Source organism: Macaca fascicularis, chromosome 6 (assembly GCF_037993035.2).
Source record: "Macaca fascicularis isolate 582-1 chromosome 6, T2T-MFA8v1.1".
Classification (NCBI taxonomy): Eukaryota; Metazoa; Chordata; class Mammalia; order Primates; family Cercopithecidae; genus Macaca; species Macaca fascicularis.
Genome location: NC_088380.1, coordinates 7,883,547 through 7,910,188, shown reverse-complemented (window position 1 = coordinate 7,910,188; position 26,642 = coordinate 7,883,547). Strand labels below are relative to the sequence as shown.

Genomic DNA, 26,642 nt, shown 5'->3' with positions numbered 1-26,642 from the left:
TCCCTCATGGACAGATAAATGCCCTCCCTAGGAAGGAAGCTTGAGTGAGTTCTCATTCTATTGTTCCCATGAGAGTTGGTTGTTCAAAAGAGCCTGGCACTGCCCCTCTTTCTCTGCCTCTCTCTTGCTTCCTCTCTCACCAAGTGATCCCTGCACATTACCCATTATCCATGAGTAGAGGCAGTCAAAGGCACTCATCAGAAGTAGATATGGCACAGGCTTCTTGTGCAGCCTGCAGCACAATGAGACAAATAAACCTCTTTTCTTGATAAATTACTCAACCTCAGGTATTCCTTTATAGCAGCACTAAGCAGACTAAGACACTTCCCAGGTGCAGAGCCCAGGGTGTCTTCTCTGGTTTTTCTGAAGCTCATGAATGAATGAATCACATTCAACGTTAATAGTAACAGCATCATTTTGATAATGCCTAAAGTAATGTGGATGTAAGATGAAAAACATGCATTACCTGTTGACGTTTTTCAAATTCCAACTTGATCCGGGACTTGATGCAATTACAGGTGTCCTGATATGTTTGCTGAAGAGCAAGTTCCATGAGGTGCTTATGGTAGGCTCCCGCCAGGTTCCCACAGATGAAAATGATCACATTGGCCAGGATCTAAAGAGACAGAAAGAACTGCTCAATAGGGTGACTATTTCTCACTCGTGAATATAATCAAAACGAAGCACACATTAGCAACTGTCTTCAGAGAGATAACTGCGGGAAGTTAATTTTACTTCTGCTTCCAAAGTAACATTTTTATTTGCTTAACAGAAAACATCAGTCTCCAGAAGAGTTCTACCCTGTTTTTGGATCCATGCCCTTTGGTAGACAACTTTGTAGTCCCTCCCTTGACTTTGGGCTCAGTCATGAGATCTGCTTTGCTTTCGCTAATGCAATGTGGACAGAAATAACCATGAGCCAGATCCAGATCCAGAGTGACTTGTTTTTCAAGTCACTCTCTTGCACCTCATTAGGAAAAGAACATTTCCGGGTAGCCCACCAGTCCCACGATTAGAGACACATAGAGCAGAGCTGTCCTAGTCAACCTGCAGTCTATTATTGTGTACTTCTGAGATTTCATGGTTGTTACGCAGCATTATTGCGATACTAGGTGACTAATACAAACTGCCCTCACACCAAAACTGTACTTGCTGAGCCTGGATAACTGACATTCACCCATTATCTTTTGTTTATGTAGAAATATGGTAGTCTTTCAAAACATAAAACTCATTATTCTTTTGATGATAAAAACAATTCATGTTCATACAATTTGGGAGAAAAACAAAGATATAAAGAAAAACTAAAAATAATCTGTAATTGTCCTGCCCGAGCAGAACACTCTGCTGTCCATATGGCCTTGTCTACCTACTCCATTTTCCTCCGTGTTCTCAAAATCGGTGGCATACTCTACTTTGTCAAGATCTCTCTCTCTCGTTCCAAAAAGCTTCAGTTCATTCTGAATGTAGTTTTTGTCCTTTGCTTTAACATTTAATAAGATATTTTTTAGATCATATAAGTTCCGTAGAAACAAGATTTTAAATGCTTAGATAATATTCAGTTCTGTGACTGGATTGGCCTTTAGATATGTCCATATTGTTTAATACTTATCAATATTCTGTGCATTTGCATTATGCTATAGTGGTCAACCTCATGTATAAAGCTTTGGCTTCATATTTGATCATTTCCTCAGACATAATTACTGAAAAGCCACAAGTATTTTTAAATTCTTGATACATATTGCAAAATTGCTCAGGAAATATTCCATTTACATTCTCATCAACAGTGTATGACAATAGTCTTTTTAGTGTAGCCCACTATTCACATGGAGCAAGCTCTTGTGTGTCCAGGGCAAGACCTACAGACCTGTCTGTGAGTGGATAGACATATCTGGTTAAAATCCAACCTACCCTCCATTTCCATATGACTTGTATTATCACCAAGACAGGTCACTAGTGGCTTTAATAACAACTCAGCAGCATCAGTTTCAAATATCCTATGCTCCTCCCTAAGAATCTCCCCATAACACAGACCACTTTATCACATTAATCATCCAACATGGTGAGCAGGAGTGGCTGGAACCCATCATGGGAAATTTATTCCTAAATCTTCAAGGTTCCCCATGACAGGACTGAACAGAGAATCATAGCTGTCCTCCCTCTCTGTAGGGGGGTCACTTCTGCCAAGGAGAGCAGGAGGAATCGGTCTAACTGGAGGGCTTGGGAAAAGGATATGAACTCTCTGCATCTTAGCCCATCCTCCCCCATAAGCAGGGTCTTCCTCCCTAAAGTGGGTGATCATCTTCATGTTTTGCATTCTCAGCGAAGCAGTGGACCTAGTGGGCCACTTGCCTCTGTGCTGAGAAAGACCTTGATTTGAGGGCAGATGGCTGTAGGGAAAGATGGGTAAACTCAGGGGATAATCAGCAAGATCATTTATTCCTAACTGCACTCTCCAAATAGGTGTAAGAGTAATCAGCTGACATTTTGTTCTCCATCTACCCAATGCCTTTGTCTATCTCTCAAAGGGTTCTGAACCCAAGAGGAAAACAGTGATATTAATTATTAGCCTCCTCAAGTCCTAGAAAATAAATGTTTGGGATACAGGGGGAAAAAAAGGACAGAGTTAGAATTGGAAGAATGATGTGATGAGGTTCTCTCTGAATAAATGCAGATGCACAATAGAAGTGAGGTCCAGAATCATGCACATTAGAAGGGGCCTTCAATGATGTTTCATGTAACTCACTCATTTCAGAGAGATTTGGGGCCAGGGAGATCCTAAAGCTCACCCATATTCTCACAGCTAACCCCCATAATGTCCAGTTATACATCTATATTTTATCTCCTCCCCATTAGTATGGATAATTAAAATCTTTACTGGGAATTCCTCTGTGTGTGTGATCTGTGTGTGGTATATGCATGTGGTGTGCATACATGCATGTAACTTGTGTGTAATCTGTGTGTGAAATGCATGCTTGGGTGATGTGTGTGCATGTGATATGCAGGTAACGCACGTGCTCTGTGTGGAAGGCATATGTGCTCACAGTCTGTGTGTAAGCGGGTGCAGCAGCCCAGCGCTTCAGAGCAATGTGGCTGTCTTCAGTGTTACTTCTACACATTTTCTAGCATCACAGGGCTCTCTTCCTTCCCAAGGCCATACTTTGACACATCACCTCTTCTGAGAATGTCAATCCTGGAGCATGTGGAAAGTCCGGATGACCTTCCTGGCTTCCGATTTGAGGGGACCCTCCCCTAGTTGAACAGGAGTTGATTTCAGCACCATGTCCAATGGTGCATTGTCAGTTAAGTCCTGCCATACTCTGCTTCTGCGAAATGACCATCTGCTTTGCTATAAGTTCTTCAGATCTTGTCATTGCTGGATATGCTTTGAAGAACAGCGCACCAAAGAATGCAGGAAATGAGAGAAGCCAATACAAACCATGCTGCTCAGAATTAGAAAATACTAACTCCTTCCTTATTAGGTGTAGCTGAAATAATAATAAAAATGACTCAGTGATTATTCATGAGAGCTTTTTCTCTTCCTCCTCAGAAAATGCCTTCGAAGCAAACCTGTCAACATTTTAGGGAGTAAATTCCTCCACAATAAAAACCAAGTGGAAGCAACAGAACTGAATGAAGCCATCATCTGTCCCTGGGCTTCCTCTGCAGGGCATAGAAATGGGGCACTTTGATACCAACACTGAGGCTCCAATGCGAGTCTCTACCCTCTGGAATGCGAGTACTGTCTTATCCTGTTTTCCTAGAATCCCACTCCCCACTTATTTCCTCTGAATTCTCTTCGCTCGGAGGCCCTTGTTGCAACAGAGCTTGCCACAGGCTTTTCTTCCCCTACATTGAGGCAGCCTGTATAGGGTAGTCCCTCCTCTGCGGCAGTAGACTGAATTTAGGGTGCTCTCCACCGTGCTGCCTGGCCCTGTGCACAGAGCCAGTGTAGCTGACCAGGCAAATGTTTCTTGTCCATTGAGAGGTTTCCAAACATTTGACAACAGAAGCTCATTCCAAGCAAGGGGAGGCCGCCTGGAAAGCAATAAGGTTTTGCACTTCTTGCTGCCTGTCTTCCAGCCAATGCTCTCCGACTGCCACATTCTACTGGCACATCTGCACTGCCACAGCAGGTAAGGAAAAACCTTCTTGGAGTAATTCATTCTGGATGCTGCATTGCTTCCAACAAATGTAATTTGAACCCCTCCTATCTACAGAGAATGGGAAAGAATGCATTTACTGATTTTTAATTTCTATATTCAAAGGAAAACTTTTAAGCAATAAACAACATAGGGCTTTAATGTAAAATAGAATATGATATGTCTTTCCTGATGGAAAACTTATCAAATTATAAGCCTGTTCCTAATACCCGGTTTCATCCCTATATTCTAAGGTTAATTGAATTGACCTTGGCATTTTGATAATGACACACATTTACAAATACAATTGATGTCCTAAATAATTTTTCTTTTAAAATGATGCATGCATGAAATGACTTTATACAAGACCTAGAGCTGCAAGAAAGTGATTAGGTTACAATTTTCTTTTCAAAAATAATATCAAAGTATTTTATTTTCCAGAGGACTATTAAGCAGAACCTCTGACAAACAATCCTATTTCCACAATGTTGAGTTTGTTTTATAACATCATACCATCTTGCTGTCTCCTTTTATCTTCTTGCTTCATTTAGCTACTTTCACATCTGTCAGAAAACAGGAGAGGAACTTGGCCTCCAGAGATCTCTTAGAAGGAAATAAATTATTTAAGGTAATAACAGCAGTCAAGGTTTACCCTGAAGATTAAAACCAGGTCTTAAAATCGAGCATGTGTGGGGTCTGGAATCTGTGTAAGTGGAACCATGCCCACACATCCTCACAGAAGGTTGCTGTCCGCACTGCTCCCCATCTTCTCTTGATGTAAATGTGGGGTGATTTGTCAACACTTCGCATGCTTCTCAGAGGATGCAAATTAATGAATCCTGTACTTCTCGGAAGCATGCTGTCTACTAGCAAATTATTATTATTATTTTGCTCCTTTCATAATGACCACCATAACCCTTCTAAATATACCTTATATCTTTTTACCTTAAGAGTACAGAGAGCAACGCAATCAGGAGAAGGGACTTGTTTTATTATTTCATCTTATAGACTGGGCAACAAAAGGTCTAAAAAATTAAGTGACCTAAGGGCTGCCCCCAGGCCGGGAGAGGCCCTCCAGACTATCCCTGTACATTCTACACAGCCCCAATTCATACGCATACGGCCAGATTTCTCCACCGCACACGCAACCCCCTCCAGGGCATGGGGAAGGCATTTCTGAGGAATTTCTAAAGAGACACATGTTATTTTGTAAGAAACTGATTTTTTTCTTTATAAAGCATTTGTATTTATGCTGCAAAGTGCTTTCATCATTTAAAGTTATGTTAAGTTCTTGGAGACCATATGCCCATGGAGCCTTTACTGGTTCAGCTCATGCATCTGTGCCTGTTGAGAAGAGAGTGAAGGGAGGGTCAGGCTGCTCTCACCCAGGTTATGAGGCACAAGTGTGACCCATCTGAGGACTATTTCACCTGGGAAGAAAACATTTAAGGGTATCAGGTCATTGTCTTTAAACATTTGAGAAATTATCACGAGTTAGGTGACCACTCAGATTCCTCCTTGTGGCTCTGATGTATTATGCATTTTAAAGAGTTTACTATTCTAATTCTTAACCTCATGTTGGGGTGGCAAACTAAAATGGCCCACGCAGATACCAGGCAGCACCCTGCAGGCTGAGGGCAAAGCCAGGCTCCTGGTAATGCGGGAAATGCCATCACTTAATGACAGTTTTTTTTTTTTCTATGAACTAACTGCACAATGTCAAAGGAGAAAAGTTATAGCATTTGACACAGGTCATCAGCTTAAAACAAAGCAGATCATAAATATGCAAAAACACCAATTATAAGTCAAAGGAAAATAAAAGGGAAGACAAGAACATGATGAAGAGAGCTGGGAATGAATATTCAGTAAGCTCACCACATATCATAAGCATCCAATTTGGCTTACAGAAAGCAACGCTCTTGCCTGGGGGAGAAAATGATCAGGTACAGTTTTCCTTAACTGATCTCTCAGACATGGCTGCAGAGAATCCCAATCCCATCTCCTTAGCATTTCTCACAGCCTTCTAAGAATTAAATTTGCTATGTGCAGTGGCCTCAGGGTTTCTGCTCTTTATGAGTCATTTAGTGACAATCAGGAACACTGTGCTTTGGTTAATGACATCCAATGATCCTTAGGTCATGTGCTAGGATCTTCTAATTTGAAGTCCCTCCAAATGAGGAGGAGTGGAGTTAGAGAGAAAGGTATAAAGAAAATTGAAACACCAACAGTCTTAACAGTGGATGTTATTAGGGCTTTGGGCTAAAAGAGTAGAACCAAAAATGGGGAGTCCATTGCAATTTGATTTCCTATGGAAGTTTCCATTACAAAATAGATAGTACTGTTGGTCATGATTATTATTTTCTTTATTCTTTTTATACCACATCTGTTGCTATTAAGTCTTTTGGAATAGCAGACATCATGTTATTTTTCCAGATATATTTGGAATGAAGGGCTAAATCTTATAAGTTGATAGGGCTCATGTCTGGCCAATAACTAGACAAAAATAGAGTATGGCAGCTTGGAGGGCCCTTTGCTCTTCTCAGAACTGCTCCAGCAACTCATTAAAAGTCAACTGCAAGACATGAGCCTAGAAGATCCTCAGATCGTGATAGAAAGTTCCTCCCACAAATTAATTCATTGAGAACACAGTTTCCCTCCAAGAAGAGAAAGCCGAATTAACCATGCAGAAATCCAGACCTGTACTTCTCAGTTCAGTGACTGCAAACTTGAAAATGATGGGGAGAAGTTTCACTTGATTATAGTTTAGAACCAGAGAAAAGGGAATAACATGGAGTTTCCAATACTCAGGACTCCATAGAAGAAAACACCACAAGCTATGAAGATTTATGGCTTCCCTATTTTCTGCAGAGGAGGGTACTGTCACTCTGTTTACTCTTCTGTCCATTCTCTCTTTGACTTCAAGCACACAGAACAATCTTAGCTTCAGGGTTTAGCTCCTCTCCACTATGGGAAAAGAGAAGATGAAACAAATGAGCTGTATGAGGAAGTTACAAAGATAAAAATGGAAAAGGAAAAAGCAACACCGTCATCAATTTCTATGATGGAATATCTTTGAAGAGTTACATGGAGCTTTACATTTCTCCAAAGGAGATTTCTTAGTCCTTTATGATAAGTTAAAGCAGAGGGAATCATGGGAATCACTATCACTGAAACTCCTATTCCACTTCACTCGCATCCAAAATAGAGCAGATGTTTCCTTTTCATTCTTGACCTATTCTGCACATCGTTTCTGCAAAGCAACACTACCAGATCTTCTCCCTACTACCTTCTGTCTCAACACAGCTTCAAGCCCAATTCTGAGAGCATCTATACACTACAAAGCATGTTTGTGAGCATTATTAGTCTCCGTCTGGACAGCCGAAACACTGTCTCCTGACCCAGTCTGATGTTTGGATAATTGCATCTTACATTGGTCAGGCAACAAATCAATGATTACCTAAACTTTACATCGCCACTGAGACCTATAGAAATCATGATCTCTTTGGTCTTTTTGAGTTCAGATAGTTGAATGAATGTTACTTATTCCAAAGACGTTTGACCTGCTTATTTCAGAAACTCAAATTCCTGAATGGTCCTGGATCTTCCAAGAGGCTTATTAAAAATGCCAGTCTCTGTGTCTTCCCAAACCCTGTCTCCCAAAGTAATGACACAACAGGAGGACACATTTTTAAGTGCTGCATCTCAATGCCTTTCAAAAACTTAGAAACATGAAATTATACACCAATTAAAACAACAATTTTACTAGTCTTAAATCAGCTCTCCTAAGGATCCGCACCAAACAATATACACTTTGCCTGGTTCTGGTGATTTCAGTGGACTTAAATGCTTAAAAAAGAAACTTTAACACACTCTAATTCAGACTTTTCATTAATTTAGACAGATCATCTCTCTAATTAATCTGAATCAATGAAGTTTTGCTTCATTTAAACACCATTTCTAATTCTCTTCATTCACCACCACTTAATAGGTGACACATGTGGTCCACACCCACTCATTTAAAAATTTGAAAGCTGACAGGTATTTAGGTTTATTTAAAAGCATGACCAAGGCTATTAGAGACTCTGATTTATGCAGCTTAGTTTAGGAGAAAATAATACTCCATTTTAGGGTGAACATGTGGCGTATTCCCCTTCTATTAACATAGCACACAGAAGGCATAAAATGCCTTTTGTGGGTACCAGGGGGAGGTTGCATTGCTATCGCATTTGCAACTGGCATTGTGACCTACCTATAGTTGCATTCGTAATCTACACAATAGAAGGTCACTTTGGAATTACACAAAAAAAGTGCAGACTGCCCCGCTGATTATGACTGAATCAGAAAACACCTGATGAAAGGATGTGGACCTAAACGTTGACATCAAATGTAATAGGACAATGCAGAGACGAGATTGCACAGAGGTATAGGAATAACAACACAGGATGCCACGGCCAATCTCACCTGGAGATTTAAATATGATATTAGTAAGCACATCCGTAAGGAAATGACAGGCTGCAAAACGCTGCGAAACAGTCATGGACTCCAAATAAAGGAGAAAAATAGTGAGTGCTGTGATTCACAAGGCCTACTTTGAAATGGAATGTCCTTTTTGGTCTGACCAAAATATGCTGCATAAAGTCATAGTGTAATTATAAAAGGATGCATCACTGAAACCATTTGGGAAGAGGAGAACAAAAACTTTTCTATTACAAATGAAACTTTGGTTGTTTCATTAATCACACTCATCAGGAAAGGGCATGCCTGGCAACTGCTTCCCTTGATAGAATCAAAGACTAAAAGGTACTCAAAAGCACTCTCCCCAGAGTGTACTCTTGGGGTTACCCCAACCACCTTCCTTCCTCTCCTGGTGTATGTTTTTATGTAAACCATGTCCTGTAAGAATGAAAAGACAAATTTTTAAACCCATTGGCACCATACTCTGATTTCTTGTAAATTTCGGTCAGAGAACATGTATTATTTTTGCCCCAAACACCAAGTGACATCTCATGTTTTCCCAAATGGACAAGACTGCAGCTGTTTTTCCCAGATAATAGCATTCAAAGACCACAATCAAAAGGAGTGGGCTTTGCTAAATATGTGCAATAGTATACTATGACTACAACAACTACTACTACTACTACTAATATAATACCATAGACTGGGTGGCTTAAACAGCAGGCACTTATTTCCTCACAGTTCTGAAGGCTACAGCCCAAGACCAACGTGTAGTTAGGTTTGATCGAGGCCTCTCTCCTTGGCTTGCAGACAGTTGCCTTCTTGCTGTGACTTGGCCTATTTTATGCTGCTATAACAGTAGACCACAGACTGGGTAACTTATACAAAACAGAAATTTATCAGCTCACAGTTCTGGAAGCTGTAAAGTCCAATATCAAGGTGATGGCAGGGTTGGCAGTTCTAATTCCAGGAAGGAGCCTTGAGCACAGCAGCCTCTGTAGGGGAGGAATGCTTGGTCTCCCATGGCAGAACACAAAAGATCAAGTGGAAAAAACGGGATTAACTCCCTTTTATAACGGTGTTAATCCCACCCATGAGGTCAGAGCCCTCGTGACCTAATCACTTCGTGAAAGTTCTACTTCCTAATAGTGTTACAATGGCAATTAAACTTCAACATGAGTTTCAGAGAGGACAAAAATTCAGTGACCTCACAGGGTCTCTTCTCTGTGAGCACACCACCCTGGGGTGTCTGTGTGTCCCCGTCTCCTCTTCTAACAGAGACACCAGTCAGATTGCATTAGGGCCCACCCTAAAGATCTCATTTTACCTTAACCACCTCTTCAAAGGCCCTATGTTTACATACAGTCACATTCGGAGGTGGTTAGCCTTCAGCATGTGAATTTTGAGGGAACACAATTCAGTCCATCACAATATGACACTAAGTTTTAAAGACATTTTTACATATACATCACCAGAGAATCCACTTGAATGTCAAAATGGGCAAGCCTTACACATTTGGGGCTGGCAGCTCTTTTGTGGAAATTCCATGTACTACTCATGATGGTTCAATGTGCACCAAGATGGGATATTCATTAAATACCCTTTAGTCGTTCCGCAAAACATTTGCTGGCATTTATTTTTAATCAATTAAATTTTGTACTCTCCCCCTAAAGAAATCAAGGTCATTAGAATAAATGCAATAAAACAAGCCAACAATAGAACTCAACAAAGCAAACAAACAATTTAGATGATGCAAGGCAGGCTTCTCATGAGCTGGAAAAGGGAGATTTTAATTGCAGCCACTAGGTTCTCAGGGTGATGGCTATGAAGTTTCTGCCATTGGGATCATCCTTAGTTAGTTTTCTATATGAGAACACACAAATACTTGTGATTGAAGGAAGACTGGTGATAAACTTCTGACATTATTATACTTCTTCTGACATTATTATAAAGCTAACTGCAAAAATAAAACCACTAATGCAGAGGTTCCTGAGTTTTCCTGGTTCATAATACTCATTAATTCTTTTTGTCATGTTACTAGACTAAAGGAAATTCTTAGGAGTTTTGTTTATTACTTAGTGAGGCCAAAGCAACTTAAGTATTATGCCCAAACAACTTAGCAGTTGATGCGAAAAACCACTAGCACCACCATATATGAAAATAAAATATAATATTTTTATTTCATTCTTAGATAATCATGGTGAAATACTAATGATGTATCAGTGGCCAATGTGCCTGTTGAGTGTTGCATAACTTTACAGAACACGGATTCTGATTCAAGACTGCCACCTACATCTCCCACTGCGTCTTAATATCTGCATCATACTGGTTTTTGCTCACAGCAACAACAGAAACCCAGCTTTGCAAAGACACGATGTGAACAAAGGAATGCTGCATGATCTAATGTTGAAACTATGAACTATCTCAAGAGTAGTTTGCTGAGCATCTTTGTATTTCCCTTGAAATTTTAAAATATCCTGGAGTGTCCCTGGGTGCCTTGGAACAGTCTGAAAACCACATCACCAAAGAACTAAGGTTTTGATGAAGTAAATAAATATACAAATTAATTAAATAAAACAGTTATGAAAACTATGATGAACTTGCTATCTATATTCTCTTCCAAAAATTTTGAGACAGTAGCAGATACTTCCTTTCTGTGCTCATTTTTCTTCTTCTGAGACAAGAAGCAGTCATCTAACATACCCCATAAGTCCAGATTTGGTCAAGTTCTCACTTGAAAAAGATGACTTGCAAGAAAGAGCTGTAAGTCACATGAAGTGACAGTTAAAAAGGTATTGGCAGGAAAACCAACAAGGAATTCAGAAGTACCCCAGGGATAGTAACAGAAGTTTCGTTACCACGTATAGATCTGAGGAGGCAAAGGGAGTGATATGGTCTCGATTTGTGTCCCCACCCAAATCTCATGTTGAATTGTAATCCCCAGTGTTGAAGGAGGGGGCTGGTGGGAAGTGACTGGACCATGGGGGCAGATATCCCCCTTGCTGTTCTTGTGATAGTGAGTTCTCATGAGATCTGGTTGTTTACAAGTGTGTAGCACCTCCCTGCTCTCTCTCTCTCTCTCCTGCTCCACTGTGTGAAGATGTGCCTGCTCCCCGTTCGCCTTCCGCCACAATTGCAAGTTTCCTGAGGCCTCCTCAGTCATGCTTCCTGTATAGCCTGCAGAATGGTGAGTCAATTAAACCTGTTTTCTTCATAAGTTACCCAGTCTCCAGTAATAAGGTAATGTTATGACCTTATAGCAGGTAGTTCCTTATAGGAATGCAAGAGAACAGACTAATACAGGGAGGGAGATGTTGCTAGAATCTGGAGAAAGGTGTTACTGCTGGGGAGTCAGCTACCCAACAGGAACTGGTGGAAGCTAAGTCACTGCAAACCTGTGTCCTGGCACAGGGGCTGTTACAGCCTCAATCCCTGACCTCATTCTCCTCTTGCCCTGCAGTTCCTTGGCCATGCCTCCCACTTGCCTGACCCAACGTGAAGCCAGAGGACAAAGGAGCTGGTGACACAGTGCTTCACATTCACTTCCACAGGACAGTAGGGTGAGAACAGTGACTATGGGTCTGGAGCAGCAAACAGGGACCACCCACCCCACGTTCAATACTTCAACCTTGTGCAAAATCACAAGCTAACAAAACCAAAGGTGGACTTTTGGGTTGATCAGATTCTGTCTCCAGGAAATTAGGTTTGAGTATTAGAGATTGAGGGCACCAAGATGAAGACCATGTAACCTGGCAGTTGAAGCTACCATTTTGGGAATTCTGTGATGAAATTTTGTACAGACAGAAAGATGAATCAAGAAGCTGGCTTTTGGGAAAAGAAGGACAGGGCAGATGTACACAGAGGCAGACATGGGCCACTCAGAGAGGATAGAGAGATGGAGGTTCTTAGTCCTAGGAGGCCTGACCAAACTTTAAAAAAATGGGATGTGAAATATTTCAACATAACCCCCTTTCACAAATTTACTTAAACAATTTGGCTTTCTGTTCATTGTGATCTGGGGTCTCTGTTGACACTCATGAGATGTGTGAGGCTCATATTATGTCAGCTTAGAATTAGTTTTGATGATTATGGGTAATATTAAGTAAATTAAAGATACCTTATTGACTGCTCAAACTGGTCAAATTTAGAGTTATGTTAATTCTTCAAAGCCTGTCCTCCCAGTGCTCTCTGGGTTACTCCTTGAGTTCTCTTCTGTCTACAGGTAACTTCAATGTAAAACCTACTCTTCAAAAAGGCTACTCTTCTTTTGTATAGTAAATAATATGGTTGGTCTTTGTCTTTTATTTCTTGGAAGAAGATTACATCCTGGGACTATCCTGAGTAATAGGAATGTTTTTGTTATTGGTGAGCCTCTTGGATTATACCTGAGTTTATCCTACAAGAAAGATGAGGCTCAGGATGGCTGGCCATCTGCATGAACAATCATGTGATTAGAGGAGTGAGGCTTTGAGCCACATAACATAAACCTAACCTCTGGGGAAGGGAGCTGGAAAGTGAGTTCAATCACATGGATGATGATTCAGTCAGTCACGCCCATGAGATGAAACCCCAAGAAAAACTTTGGACACCAAAGTTCAGTGGTTGATGAACACACTGATGTGCAGGGGAGGTCATGGAAACTGGAATTTGTAGTCAGTTGCTTAGAAATGCAGGTGACCTGGGGACCACCCTCCCCCACAAGTATGGCTGGCATCTGAAGGACAGCCTGGTGGAATTCTGAGCCCTTAACTTGTGGGGTCTCCCCTAATGCTGGATGGTTAGTGCCCGCATGATTTTGCAGCAACCAGCTGGTGTCAGAAAATCTTCCTTTCATGAGGTGTCATTCATTAGGTGATAACTGCCCCTATACTAGAGACTCTGGTGATAGGACACACCACATCAGCCTTCATTTCTGTAGTTGAGCTATTTGTGCCTTCTCCATGTCTGGTTTCCTGGGATTCCTAGGGCTTCTCCAATGTGCCTGTCTCAGAGCTCAGCTTATGAGTTAATAGCTCTTGTGTGCAATCTTTTTTTTTTTTTTTTTGAGATGGAATCTTGCTCTGTCGCCCAGGCTGGAGTACAGTGGCGTGATCTCAGCTCACTGCATGCTCTACCTCCCAGGTTCACACCATTCTCCTGCCTCAGCCTCCCAAGTAACTGGGACTACAGGCGCCCGCCACCACACCCGGTTAATTTTTTGTATTTTTAGTAGAGATGGGGTTTCACCGTGTTAACCAGGATGGTCTCGATCTCCTGACCTAGTGATTTGCCCACCTAGGCCTCTCAAAGTGCTGGGATTACAGGCATGAGCCACCATGCCCGGCCTCATGTGCCATCTTATCGAGCAGTTGCCCTTGGGTGACTGGAGCTATCTCTTAGTTTAAACCACTCTCCTTCTCACCCTTCACTCCCATTTTCCCTGCTCCCTCCCATCATCAGCCAATCCCTCATTTAGTCAATGACTGACAAACACAGGTGTACAAAAGCCCAACGTTCCTGCTTCAGGGTAGAATAAACTCCAGTGCTCCCCATGAGATCAGACTGTGGCAAGGCCTCACCCCAAACCATCACTCTGGTTTGCTCAGCTTCCTCCTTCCCTGTCCTGTCCTCCTCACTATGGTTCAGGGCTTGTACTAGGCCACCCCCCAATTTATCCCTATCTTAAGACCTGCTTCTGGGAAGCCCAAACAAAGATACCCTGTATCTGCATTGCATAAAAAACAAAAAGCCACATATTTGACTATTTTGTCATTTCAGTGAAGTACATAAAGACCTGTCTTTCTTGAGGCAATAACATGAGGTTTCCTATTTATAGTGCATGATGTTCTAAATACCTAATTAGGTGACTTCTAAATGGGAAATGATTCCTTTTTATAGGATCTAGGTCCTTTTTTTTTCTTGCTGGTATCCAACTGTGAGAAATTCAGAATCACTTCTAAGAATAAAAAAAATGGAAACTATTATGTTTTAGGGAAAAAGAAAATGTTTGATTAAGAGCTCTGTGTATTGCTAACAACTCTCTTCAGTTGAATTTGCTTTTCTAGAATAAGACGTCTCATGCGCCCTTTATTACTCTGAGACTTCTCCCATGTCATCAGGCATTGAATAGTACAAGAAAAAATTTCTGCCACATTCAGTCTAGGTCCAACTTCTAGAATCATCTCATTGTTGTGCCTAGATGAGTTCTGGATAACTTGCCTGACAAAACCATTGTGCTTTATAAAAAATTACATACTTAAGCTTACTGGGTACACTTCTCTTAGGAAGCATAACAGTGTTTTCCATATGGTGGGCTTCACACACACTTTTTCAGCTTATAAAGAAAGTAAGAGATAAACCCCCAACCCTCATTTGGAACTGTCATGGTCAAAATAAACTCTCCACTGTTCCCAAGTCTAAATGCATTTCTGGGATGAATTAACATGCTTCCTGATGGTGTGAAGAGGTATTACAAGCCAGAAATAAAACAGAAATCCATCCAAGCCTACTAGAATTTTGAAGAATGAGTATAAAATGTTAAAAATATTCATTTCCATTTTTTCCAGTGGATATATTACATAATAAACCTGCCACTAAAAAATCAAGCATAAAACAATTAGATGCTTAACAATCCAGACTAAAACTGTTAGTCCAGAGGTACCAATTTTTTAAGGACCTTAATAAAGAGTGGGCACACTAGGTAACAACTAATGAAGTAATGAAGTTTTTTTTTTTTGGTATCATATATAAAATGAACTTTAACAGATCAGAATATTTATTTTCTCATTATTTACTTGAGAAACATTTAATATCTTTCCCATGATTTCATAAGGCTATGTCACATATAAAATTAAATAAAAGCAGCCAAAGAGTTTACTGATAGTTTAAAGGAGAGTGTCCTCAAAACTCATCTTTACACTGGAAAGAGAAGAGATACAGAGTGCAGAGCTTCCCATGGTCAGGTGGCCCTAAGAGTTGTTTTCCTAACAGAAACATTTAAATTCTGTGCTTGCTACAGGGAATAGTTTTCACACCTCAAGGATTTCTATAGCAATCACTGCAGTGAAAGATGCTGATGAGAAAAAAACCGTGCCTGGCATCAGAATCACTTGGGAGTAGAACAGAAATGAAGAAAACCAGTTTGATTTTAGATTATGCATTTAAAAATTCCTTTATTTAGATCAAATTTGACAAGCAAATTCCATAATTTGCAAGAAAAGCACTTTTTAATTCCTTCTCAATGCGTAAGAAAACCACATAGGCCTGGACCATCACTCCATCAATTGTCTCCAGGCAACAGCGAGTCTAAGCCACTGTGCTAACTCACTCCTCACTGCTTAATGCTACGGCATCCATCTCTCCCTCTTTGAATCATTCCCAAGAGCCAGTGAGCCTACTCCTTAGCTAACAACACCCTTCCTTAACATACACATCCTTCCGTCTTCTCCATTTCTCATTTCCCTTTAGAGCTGAGCCTCTAAGACTTGTCTGCTTAAGCTATTTCTAGTTCTTGATCCCTGTCTCTCCTGAACCCATTTCATGTGGCAACCCAAGGCACCACCGAAACCACTCTAGGCAAGAATATCAGTTACCTTCAAGTTTGCCAAACCCAGTGCCTCCTTCCTACTCTCTCCTGACCTCACACCTGAGTGGCTCTCTCAGCAGCAGCTGGGCCCTTTCTCCTACGGAGAATCCCAGCCTGCCTCAGCTGTCCTGGCATCAGACACCCTGGGGTGAGCCCATCTCACTGACTCCACTGCCTTAATTCGAATGTTGGCAATCTCCAGAGCACTACCCAGGTCTACTTCTCTTTAAATTCCCCCAAGTCCTCCCTTGCAGCATCATCCACATACCTAACTTCTTCAACACCATCCAAATAACACCAATGCCCAAAGGTATATCTCTAGCCTGCATCTTTCTTCTGAGGGCTAGACACAGAAAAGTAGGCCTCTCCAATTTAATATGTTTCTTATGAAAGCATTCTACCCTAAACTCTTTATATAACCCACCCTTGTCTGCATCTCCAAATTCTATCCATGCCCTGTCTCAGCTCCACTCTAGGCACCAAGCCCTCCTCTGGTGTGCTCCAACTTGGCCAGGCTCGAGGCCTTGCACACACACTTTTCTCTGCCTGGCAATCTCGTGCCTGGCTCTCTCCCTGTGTGGAACTCCTTCTGCTCATTCCTGGCTTGTATGTCAGGGGCTGCCTGGGCACACTATCTGAATGCCTTCCTGCTGTTTTCCAGGATGGCTTCCTGATATTTCTCCAGTATCACTGGAGTAAAACTCCCTGATACTTCTCCAAAATCAGTGGAGTAATACTCCCTGATACTTCCCCAACATCATTTGCCAAAAGTAAATGTTTCGCATTTCTCCATCTGCTTATTGTCTGCCTTTCATGTTCTGCTCTATGTTCCTTCAGGGTCAAGATCCCATCTGTTTTATATTCCCCTATATATAGATTGGGTAATCCATACAGAACTGATTGGGTTATCCATACAGAGCTTATGTACTGGTAAGTATTTATTAAATGAATAAATATAATCCTACATATACCTATGATTCAGCACATAAGAATTGGAAATATCCTAATTCATGTATTGAATGAAAATATATTCTTTCATTCAACAAATATAATTGACAGCCTCTTATGTGCCCCAAACTGCTCAAAGTATAGAAACTATAATTTTAAGAAAACTTTTTAAAAAGGCCAAAGCCCTGCCCTCATGGGCTTATATTAAAATGTGAGTTTTTGCCCTGAATCAATTCAATCTACTTTTCTGCCTCTCCTATTTAGTGAGAAAGCTTTGTAGCTGCTTCAAAAGATATCATCTCTGAATTTGAGGGTTATGCCTTGATATATACCTGCCGTCCCTTCAGTAAATCCATGCAAATGATACTCAGAAGAGATATGAAGAATTTGGACCTGAACTTATCCTATCAGAGTTAAACTGGAACCATGAAGCTATGTTTTGTCACCTGAAAGGGAATGAAACCTTCCCAGATGGGCCAGATTTGAGTCTGATCTGTTGGGTAAACTAAAACATCTAAAGAAAGAATATGTGCATAAAAAAGGGGAAGTGGAAGTGGGTGTGAATATTTCAATTATGGAAACATGGAGAAAGGCCTGTCTCTTTGGGGGCGGGGAAAATGGCACTGTCTAGAAGAGAAGGTATCCTGTTAGCTGACTTCAGTACCTGGCCCATATGGCTGGCTCATCCCTCTAGCAGAGATGCATATTTTACGCTTTCAGAGTTTGATGTCTTAAACTATGCATTCTCAACAGAGGTCATAGCACCCCAAGGGGGAAACAATGGTTCTTGGGGACGGAAACAATGCACAGGTAGATTGCATAAGGTACACATCACATAAACAGATATGCAATCTACCTGTGGCACTAAATTTCCATGAGTGGTCAGGTAGGAATAAAAATATCTAAAGAGGTTATCCACCATGATCAAGTGGGCTTCATCCCTGGGATGCAAGGCTGGTTCAACATTCGCAAATCAATAAATGTAATCCAGCAGAGAAACAAAACCAAAGGCAAAAACCACATGATTATCTCAATAGAGGCAGAAAAGGCCTTTGACAAAATTCAACAGCCCTTCATGCTAAAAACTCTCAATAAATTTGGTGTTCATGGAACGTATCTCAAAATAATAAGAGCTATTTATGACAAACCCACAGCCAATATCATACTGAATGGGCAAAACCTGGAAGCATTCCCTTGAAAACTGGCACAAGACAGGGATGCCCTCTCTCACCACTCCTATTCAACATAGTATTGGAAGTTCTGGCTAGGGCAATCAGGCAAGAGAAAGAAATAAAGTGTATTCAGTTAGCAAAAGAAGAAGTCAAATTGTCCCTGTTTGCAGATGACATGATTGTATATTTAGAAAACCCCATCATCTCAGCCCAAAATCTCCTTAAGCTGATAAGCAACTTCAGCAAAGTCTCAGGATACAAAATCAATGTGCAAAAATCACAAGCATTCTTATAAACCAGTAACAGACAAATAGAGAGCCAAATCATGAATGAACTCCCATTCACAATGGCTTCAATGAGAATAAAATACCTAGGAATCCAACTTACAAGGGATGTAAAGGACCTCTTCCAGGAGAACTACAAACCACTGCTCAGTGAAATAAAAGAGGACACAAACAAATGGAAGAACATACCATGCTCATGGACAGGAAGAATCAATATTGTGAAAATGGTCATACTGCCCAAGGTAATTTACAGATTCAATGCCATCCCCATCAAGCTATCAATGACTTTCTTCACAGAATTGGAAAAAACTGCTTTAAAGTTCATATGGAACCAAAAAAGAGCCTGCATTGCCAAGACAATCCTAAGTCAAAAGAACAAAGCTGGAGGCATCACGCTACCTGACTTCAAACTATACTACAAGGCTACAGTAACCAAAACAGCATGGTATTGGTACCAAAACAGATATAGACCAATGGAACAGAACAGAGCCCTCAGAAATAATACCACACATCTACAGCTATCTGATCTTTGACAAACCTGACAAAAACAAGAAATGGGGAAAGGATTCCTATTTAATAAATGGTGCTGGGAAAATTGGCTAGCCATAAGTAGAAAGTTGAAACTGGATCCTTTCCTTACTCCTTATACGAAAATTAATTCAAGATGGATTAGAGACTTAAATGTTAGACCTAAAACCATAAAAACCCTAGAAGAAAATCTAAGTAATACCATTCAGGACATAGGCATGGGCAATGACTTCATGTCTAAAACACCAAAAGCAATGGCAACAAAATCCAAAATTGACAAATGGGATCTAATTAAACTAAAGAGCTTCTGCACAGCAAAAGAAACTACCATCAGAGTGAACAGGCAACCTACAGAATGGGAGAAAATTTTTGCAATCTACTCATCCGACAAAGGGCTAATATCCAGAACCTATAAAGAACTCAATCAAATTTACAAGAAAAAAAACAAACAACCCCATCAAAAAGTGGGCAAAGGATATGAACAGACACTTCTCAAAAGAAGACATTCATACAGCCAACAGACACACGAAAAAATGCTCATCATCAATTGCCATCAGAGAAATGCAAATCAAAACCACAATGAGATACCATCTCACATCAGTTAGAATGGCAATCATTAAAAAATCAGGAAACAACAGGTGCTGGAGAGGATGTGGAGAAATAGGAACACTTTTACACTGTTGGTGGGACTGTAAACTAGTTCAACCATTGTGGAAAACAGAGTGGCGAATCCTCAAGGATCTAGAACTAGAAATACCATTTGACCCAGCCATCCAATTACTGGGGATATACCCAAAGGATTATAAGTCATGCTGCTATAAAGACACATGCACACATATGTTTACTGTGGCACTATTCACAATAGCAAAGACTTGGAATCAACCCAAATGTCCATCAGTGACAGACTGGATTAAGAAAATGTGACACATATACACCATGGAATACTATGCAGCCATAAAAAAGGATGAGTTTGTGTCCTTTGTAGGGACATGGATGCAGCTGGAAACCATCATTCTCAGCAAACTATCGCAAGAACAGAAAACCAAATACCACATGTTCTCACTCATAGGTGGGAATTGAACAATGAGATCACTTGGACACAGGAAGGGGATCATCACATACCGGGGCCTATTGTGGGGAGGGGCACGGGGAGGGATAGCATTAGGAGATATATCTAATGTAAATGACGAGTTAATGGGTGCAGCACACCAACATGGCACATGTATACATATGTAACAAACCTGCATGTTGTGAGCATGTATTCTAGAACTTAAAGTATAATAACAAAAAAAAAAAAAAGAAATCTCTATGAAGAGATATTCTTTCCATTTTATAGATTTTTAAAGATCAAGACAAAAATAAATATTTTGTCATTAAAAAAAAAAATCTAAAGAGTTTCCTTAGGAGGGAGTCTAATAGAAAAAGATCTAGAAACACTGCTTTAAGCATTTATCTTTAATTTTTATTTTTTGAGACAGAGTCTCACTGTGTTGTCCAGGCTGCAGGGGAGTGGTGTGATCTCGGCTCACTGCAACGTCCTCGTCCTGGGTTCAAGCAATTCTCATGCCTCAGCCTACCAAGTAGCTAGGATTACAGACATGCACCACCACACCTGGGTAATTTTTGTATTTTTAGTAGAGACAAAGTTTCCCTGTGTTTCCCAGGCTGATCTCTTTGAGCTCAAGGAACCTGTCCGCCTTGGCCTCCCAAAGTGCTGGGATTACAAGTGTGAGCCACTACACCCAGCCTGTTTTAAGCATTTAAATCAGCCCTCCAACTGTGTTATCTCCCTGCTCACAGGTGATCTTTGGATAAGATGGTTTCCTGCTATAGAAACAATTTAAGAGGTAGTTTCATAAACTGTCTGGTCTATCAGATAGTCATATTCCTCATGACAAATTAACAAATTGGCATTCTGAGTTTAATTAATTAGCATTCTTTTGTATCTATAATTAATTAATTCTTTTTTGCCTGGTAAGTAGTTAGAACTAATCAGCATCCCAAGTCTGGTAAAGGATGGATTATGCCTAGGATCACCTTTCAGAGCTCTCAAGGCTGAAGGCCACTCCTTCAGAGCAGTGACCTCTCCCTAGAGGATGAATGCTACCCGTGTTGACAGGTCTCCCCAGGAGACACATCTTTGGTGTGATTATATCATTCACCAAATTAATACCAATTTATTTATGACTCCACTAGCCACAGATTTAAATATGGCCTTCTGAGCTTATGGATCTTTCTCATTTGGTAATATTCAAGTTACAGCCAATTCCGTACCTAAAGTTCACCAATGCTCACAACTATAATGAATCAAATGGAAACATCCTCCATCATATATAAATGCAAATTTCGTGTAAAAACTATGCTCTGGTTAGGGAAACCAAGACTTGTAATCTTTTAAATCATGTCATCGATTGTAAGTGCCATGCAAATACATATTCTGGTTTGTTGTTAGCAATTAGAAAGGCAAAATAAAGCTCTACCAAGGTGCTTTTCTGGTGAGAGCTCATGGCTCCCCAGGGGTGCAGCGGGCTGCGCAGTGGAATCACTTAGCACTCGCAAAAGGTGCACACGTGCCTGGAGCCCACTCTGGGAGAGCCAGTGGGTTATTACTTTTTAAAACATAAACCTCCCCAAGTGAATATGTTGTGCACTACCAACAGAGAAACTGATGTCAGATAAGAAGCAGATGACTAAACGTGAATTCTTCCAGATCCAGAAGAAAGAAACAGTTCAGGTGGAGAGAAGAGCTGAGAATGTAATAATGAATGAATAATGGCTGATGCTAATGAGCGTGAGCTTCCTCCACAGGAATGCTAAAAATGTGAGACCTGGTGTAATTTTTTAAACCAAAAGAAAGTCATCCTTCCACTAAATCAGGAGGGCTGCTGTACTGAATAGGGAAGAGAGATGAGCAACTCAGTTAAGAGAACCAGAACGTCAACTCAGATGAAGCTGAGATGCTGTGGGACAAAAAGGGAGGGAAGCGAAGGCAGAATGGGATCAAAGGGCTCAAAGAAAGACAGCTGAGGCCCAGGCTCAGGTGCCCTGCGTGTGCAGGGCAGGTGGAATTTCAGAAGACCCACAGCAACAAGTGAACTAAGAACAGGGGTGGGAATGGGATGGAAGACAGTATGGACATAATATGACATCAAAGATTATACTCTAGGGATGACAGGTTTTCCTGTAATTTCTACACGAATATTTTAAAAAATATAGTCTTTTGGAATTATAGCATTTATACATATAGTGTATGTATACATTTTGTTCTGAAAGCTAATAGCAAATATTCCATAGCTTCAATAATAAATGAAAAATCACAAGCATCAAGTGAGAACTAGTTAAATGAGTATTCTGATGTGACATATCATTCTCTTGTTCCTTTGTTTGATGAGTATGATAGCATTGGGTTAGCAAATCTAATAAACTTTGGATTAATGAGGGGATCACACTTCAGAGCCTGCAAGAACGTGCCCAGGCAGAGCCTTCAGTAATAATAAATGTTGCATTTAAATGATCATGGACCAAATTTAGATTTAAATGTAAAATCATCTCTTCCATAATATTTGCATAAATTAAATTTTGCATTAATAGTTAATGCAGATAAAATATCCACATAATTAGTTGTGTTTTTCCAGGCTTCCCCTTCATTTTTACCTCCACATCACCATTGGACATAAGCCCAAAGGAGAACATCATCCCTCAGTCAGAATCTTCTCTCCATTTAAAAACATTTTTCCGTATCCAAACCTGGGCCACATTTATTTTTCTATTTTCCAATCCAATTTTTAAAGTAAATTTTTGTCGAAGTAAAACATTTGAACAGAAAAGTACATATATCTTAAGTGTCTGGCTCGATAAATCTTTAAGTGAATAAATCCACATAAACAACACCCAGATCGAGAAAGAGAGCATGACCCCAGAATTTTCTCCTGCTGGAGAGCAAATGCCATACTGGAACCCTCACTGGCCCTAATGACGGTGTCTTCTTCTACACACTCCAGTAACACCAGGAATTAGAACATCTGTGGGTATGCTCCTACGTAGGGTGAGTTTCCTGTTTAAAGAACGCCCTTCCTCAGTCTCAACAGTAGCTCCAAAATGGCTGCATGGGCTACTCTCTGTCCGAGGAGGTGGTCACAGCACCACATTCTAAGCAGCATTCACGTGTATATTTCAAGGGGAAAAAATTCTGCAGCCACGTGATTTATCAACTTGGGAGTTAATTATTGCTTACTACATCAACAACTGCCCTTAATACTTCTGGCATTGGAGGAGATGCCAGTAAGAGGTGGGGCAGTGAGGACATGTGAGTGCCAGCACAACCCGGGTGGCAAAAGCCCTGCAGAGGCTCTGGCAACACTGTGGGGAAACACTGCTGATGAGCTCGTCAAGACCTTTCCCAGCCCTTCTACCTGGCTACCTCCCACTACGAAGGCTGAACATCCATCCACACATTGACTTTCCCGGGCTCTCCTGTGACTGGAAACGGTGATGCAACAAGATGTGAACAAAGTCAGCCTCAGGAAGGAACGGTCTCTGTGCTAAGTAGCTTTTAATGTCCTAATAAAAAGTAGCAGATACGGTTAGTGGGATATTTCTACTTTGTTACTTATTCTGCTTGCCTTGAACGTAGATGAAATGGCTGGATCTGCAGCAGCCTCCTTATGAGGGTGACAGCAAAGCCAATGGGCTCCTGCAGACATCAGCCCTGATTTTATTAATTTGCCACACCAAAGCCAGCAGCCCCCATGTCTGGACTTCCTTTAATGTGAAGTAAAGAAATTCCCATTTGTTTCATCCTCTGTAGTCTGGTTTTCTGTTTCTTGGAGCCAAATATAAGGCTGACTCATATATTTGGGACAGCCCAATTGAGTCAGTAAACACAGCCTTGCCTATGCCATAGGATAAGCTTCTGTTATATGGAGTTTGCTCAGTGAGTTTGGTGTGAAGCAAATGAATAAATTGAGACCAGCTACAAAAGCTATGCACGCGGCATACCTTAAATAAACGTGGCAAACTAGTCAAAGAAGGAATTCAGACCGACCTGAGAAAAATTAACTGTTTTATGAAGGCAATAATGCCAAGAGAAATTTAAGGGGAGAGGTGAATGGAGCGTTGTATGGAACCAACTAGAGGAGACTTCTGGCAAGTAGAACTTGAGCAAAACGTTGAAAGGTAGGAGTGAGGCTGCCCTGTGTATGAAGGTCTGCAAGCTGACAAGAGGCACATCCAGCTGAAACGGGAAAGACATCCTGGAGTGTACCTGGTGGAACAATCAAGAAAGAGCCAGAGAAGGAGAAGACACATTCTTTCCCTCAGGGAGCTACTATATGGTTAAAGAGACTTACGTATCACCAAAGGAAGGCATCAAAGCAGATTTTGCTCAGTTGCCATTCTTTGATTGTAGTGGTGTGAATGGTGACTCCCTTCTTCCACCAAAAATTATGTCCACTTGGGACCTGTGAATGTGACCTTACTTGGAAAAAATTATACCTTTGCAAATGTAAGTAAGTTTATGATTTTGAGATAGGATCATCACAGGTTACAGTGGACCCGAAATCCAATGACAAATGTCCTTCTGAGAAAACACAATGCAGAAGGCCACGTGAAGATACAGACAGAGGTTGCAGTGATGCAGCCACAAGTCACAGATCACCCAGCATCACCAGAAGCTGGAAGAGAGAAGGGAAGACCCTCCCATAGAGCCTCCAGAGGGAACATGGCCCTGCTGACACCCTGATTTTGGACTTCTGGGCTTTGGAACTGTGAGAGAGCAAATGTCACATTGTAAGTCACCAAGTTTGTAGTAATGTGTTACAGCAACCCTAGGGAACAAATACTCTGATGCACGCGGCACGCAGCACGCATCACTGCTGAGGGAGCAGGAGGGAAATGCCAGAAGGCATGACACCTAAGGAAGGGTGGAAAGGAGAGAACGGGGTGCTTGGAACTGAGTGAAGAGAGGAATGAAGCATCTGGGAGGAACATGATGACTGACCTGAGGTTTCCATGTTGGATAATGGTGTAGATTGTCTCATTCGTTAAATGACTGATTTTCCCTTAGCAGAAGGCCATGTTGTTGAAGAAGTTTCTTCTTCTCTTTAAGGCAAACTGAGCTTGCCTCTTGGGGCTCAGTTCCATGCAGTTTCAACAGGAATGTGACTTGAAGGTGAGAGTTGGGAACAGGTGAACTTCTAGAGTCTGTACAAAAGTTACTTTCCTACATAAATATCTTAGTGCCAGATATTTCAAATCGCTTTAACTGACTTTTGCCCTGCACAGAGGCCTGAGGTATATGCAAGCGTGATGGCGTTGGCTATTTCTGAATTTCCTCTACAGTTTTTTTTTTCTTTTTAATTCATGATGGTATTTGTTTAAAGTTGAGCTATTAATAACTTAATATTAAATTGGCCTCAAAAACTACTGTCAAAAGAAAAACAACCTGGATCAGGCGGTGAGGGACAACGAGGGGCTCTAGCCTTGGGTCTTGGGCAAAAGCTTTGACCACGTGGCTCCGTTCTTCGCCCTGGGAAAGGTGGGGCTGAGTCAGTTGTCCTGAATTCCAATTCCAACATCGTTCACTGAAGGCTTTGAGACTGGTCTAGAGGACTCTATAGTACCAGCTTCTAAGAGATTTTAAAGGATTTCAAAATTCATGAATATAATCCACCCAAAAATTCTTGAAAAATTGTAATACCAGTGGCCTTTATCCCAATTGCCGAGGCCGTAATTCTGAACTTTCTGATTACGTGAACTTATTCTCAGAAATCTCCAATTCCTTATTATCCATTCTTCCTTTCCAACCTCCTATGGCCTGGCTTCACTCTAAACTTCACAGTGACTTAGCTCTCCAGGCCCTGCCATTTTCTGCTAAGCTATCAACATACTTGATGGGAAAACATCACACATGGTCTGAATTTACACCCCACCAGACCCCTGGTGACCACCTGCACTGTGCCCAGCCAGTCATGAATCACTGATGGATGCCATTGTTTTATCCATTCTGCTCAGAGCACAATTCCAGAGGATTCCCCATGGATGTTAAGACTGAGCCGCTCCATCCTCATGGTCTCCAATCTCAGCATGCTTTCAGCACCACCAGCAAGTCACTAAGTACAGCCTTGCTCTCACTTCTGTCTCCCTCTGAGACCATCTCAGACCCTCTCCAGTCTCCCCTGTCTCAGCCCTTGCCTTTGTGCCTTGAGACAGTTGTGCCTTCTACTTCTAGAAGACTGAGGCCATCCTTTAGACCCTGAAGGTTTTGCCAATGGCTCCAATTACATTTGTAGCCATGTCCATACCAGTTTCTCCAGTCCACTGTGCCCTCCTGTTCAAGGACAACCTCCCCACCTTGACCCAACACCCTCCGCAGAAACTCCCTCTGGAGCCTCACTACAGCTCCATCCCTTCCCTCCCTCCCATTGATTCGGCCACTGAAGGGGATGCTTACATTTCTCCAGATTCCACTCCATGCCTTCCCTCTTCATCTCTATCAAGTTTCTCGAAAGAGAAGTCAGTTCCAATTTCAAGTGTGCACCATATTTCCTCAGGG

The 26,642-nt window shown here is 41.2% G+C and overlaps 1 protein-coding gene across 2 annotated transcripts in view; it reads right to left on the bottom strand.

Annotated features, from left to right (window-relative positions):
- ADCY2 (adenylate cyclase 2) overlaps positions 1-26,642 on the bottom strand; it is a 426,625-nt gene that overhangs the window by 195,720 nt on the left and 204,263 nt on the right. For both annotated transcript variants that reach the window (XR_012413577.1, XM_005556577.5), the window contains exon 4: positions 467-616. Coding sequence is in view for 1 of the 2 variants with exons in the window: in XM_005556577.5 (XP_005556634.2) it covers positions 467-616 (150 nt within the window). In the remaining variant the exon portion in view is untranslated. The remainder of the gene's footprint in view (positions 1-466; positions 617-26,642) is intronic.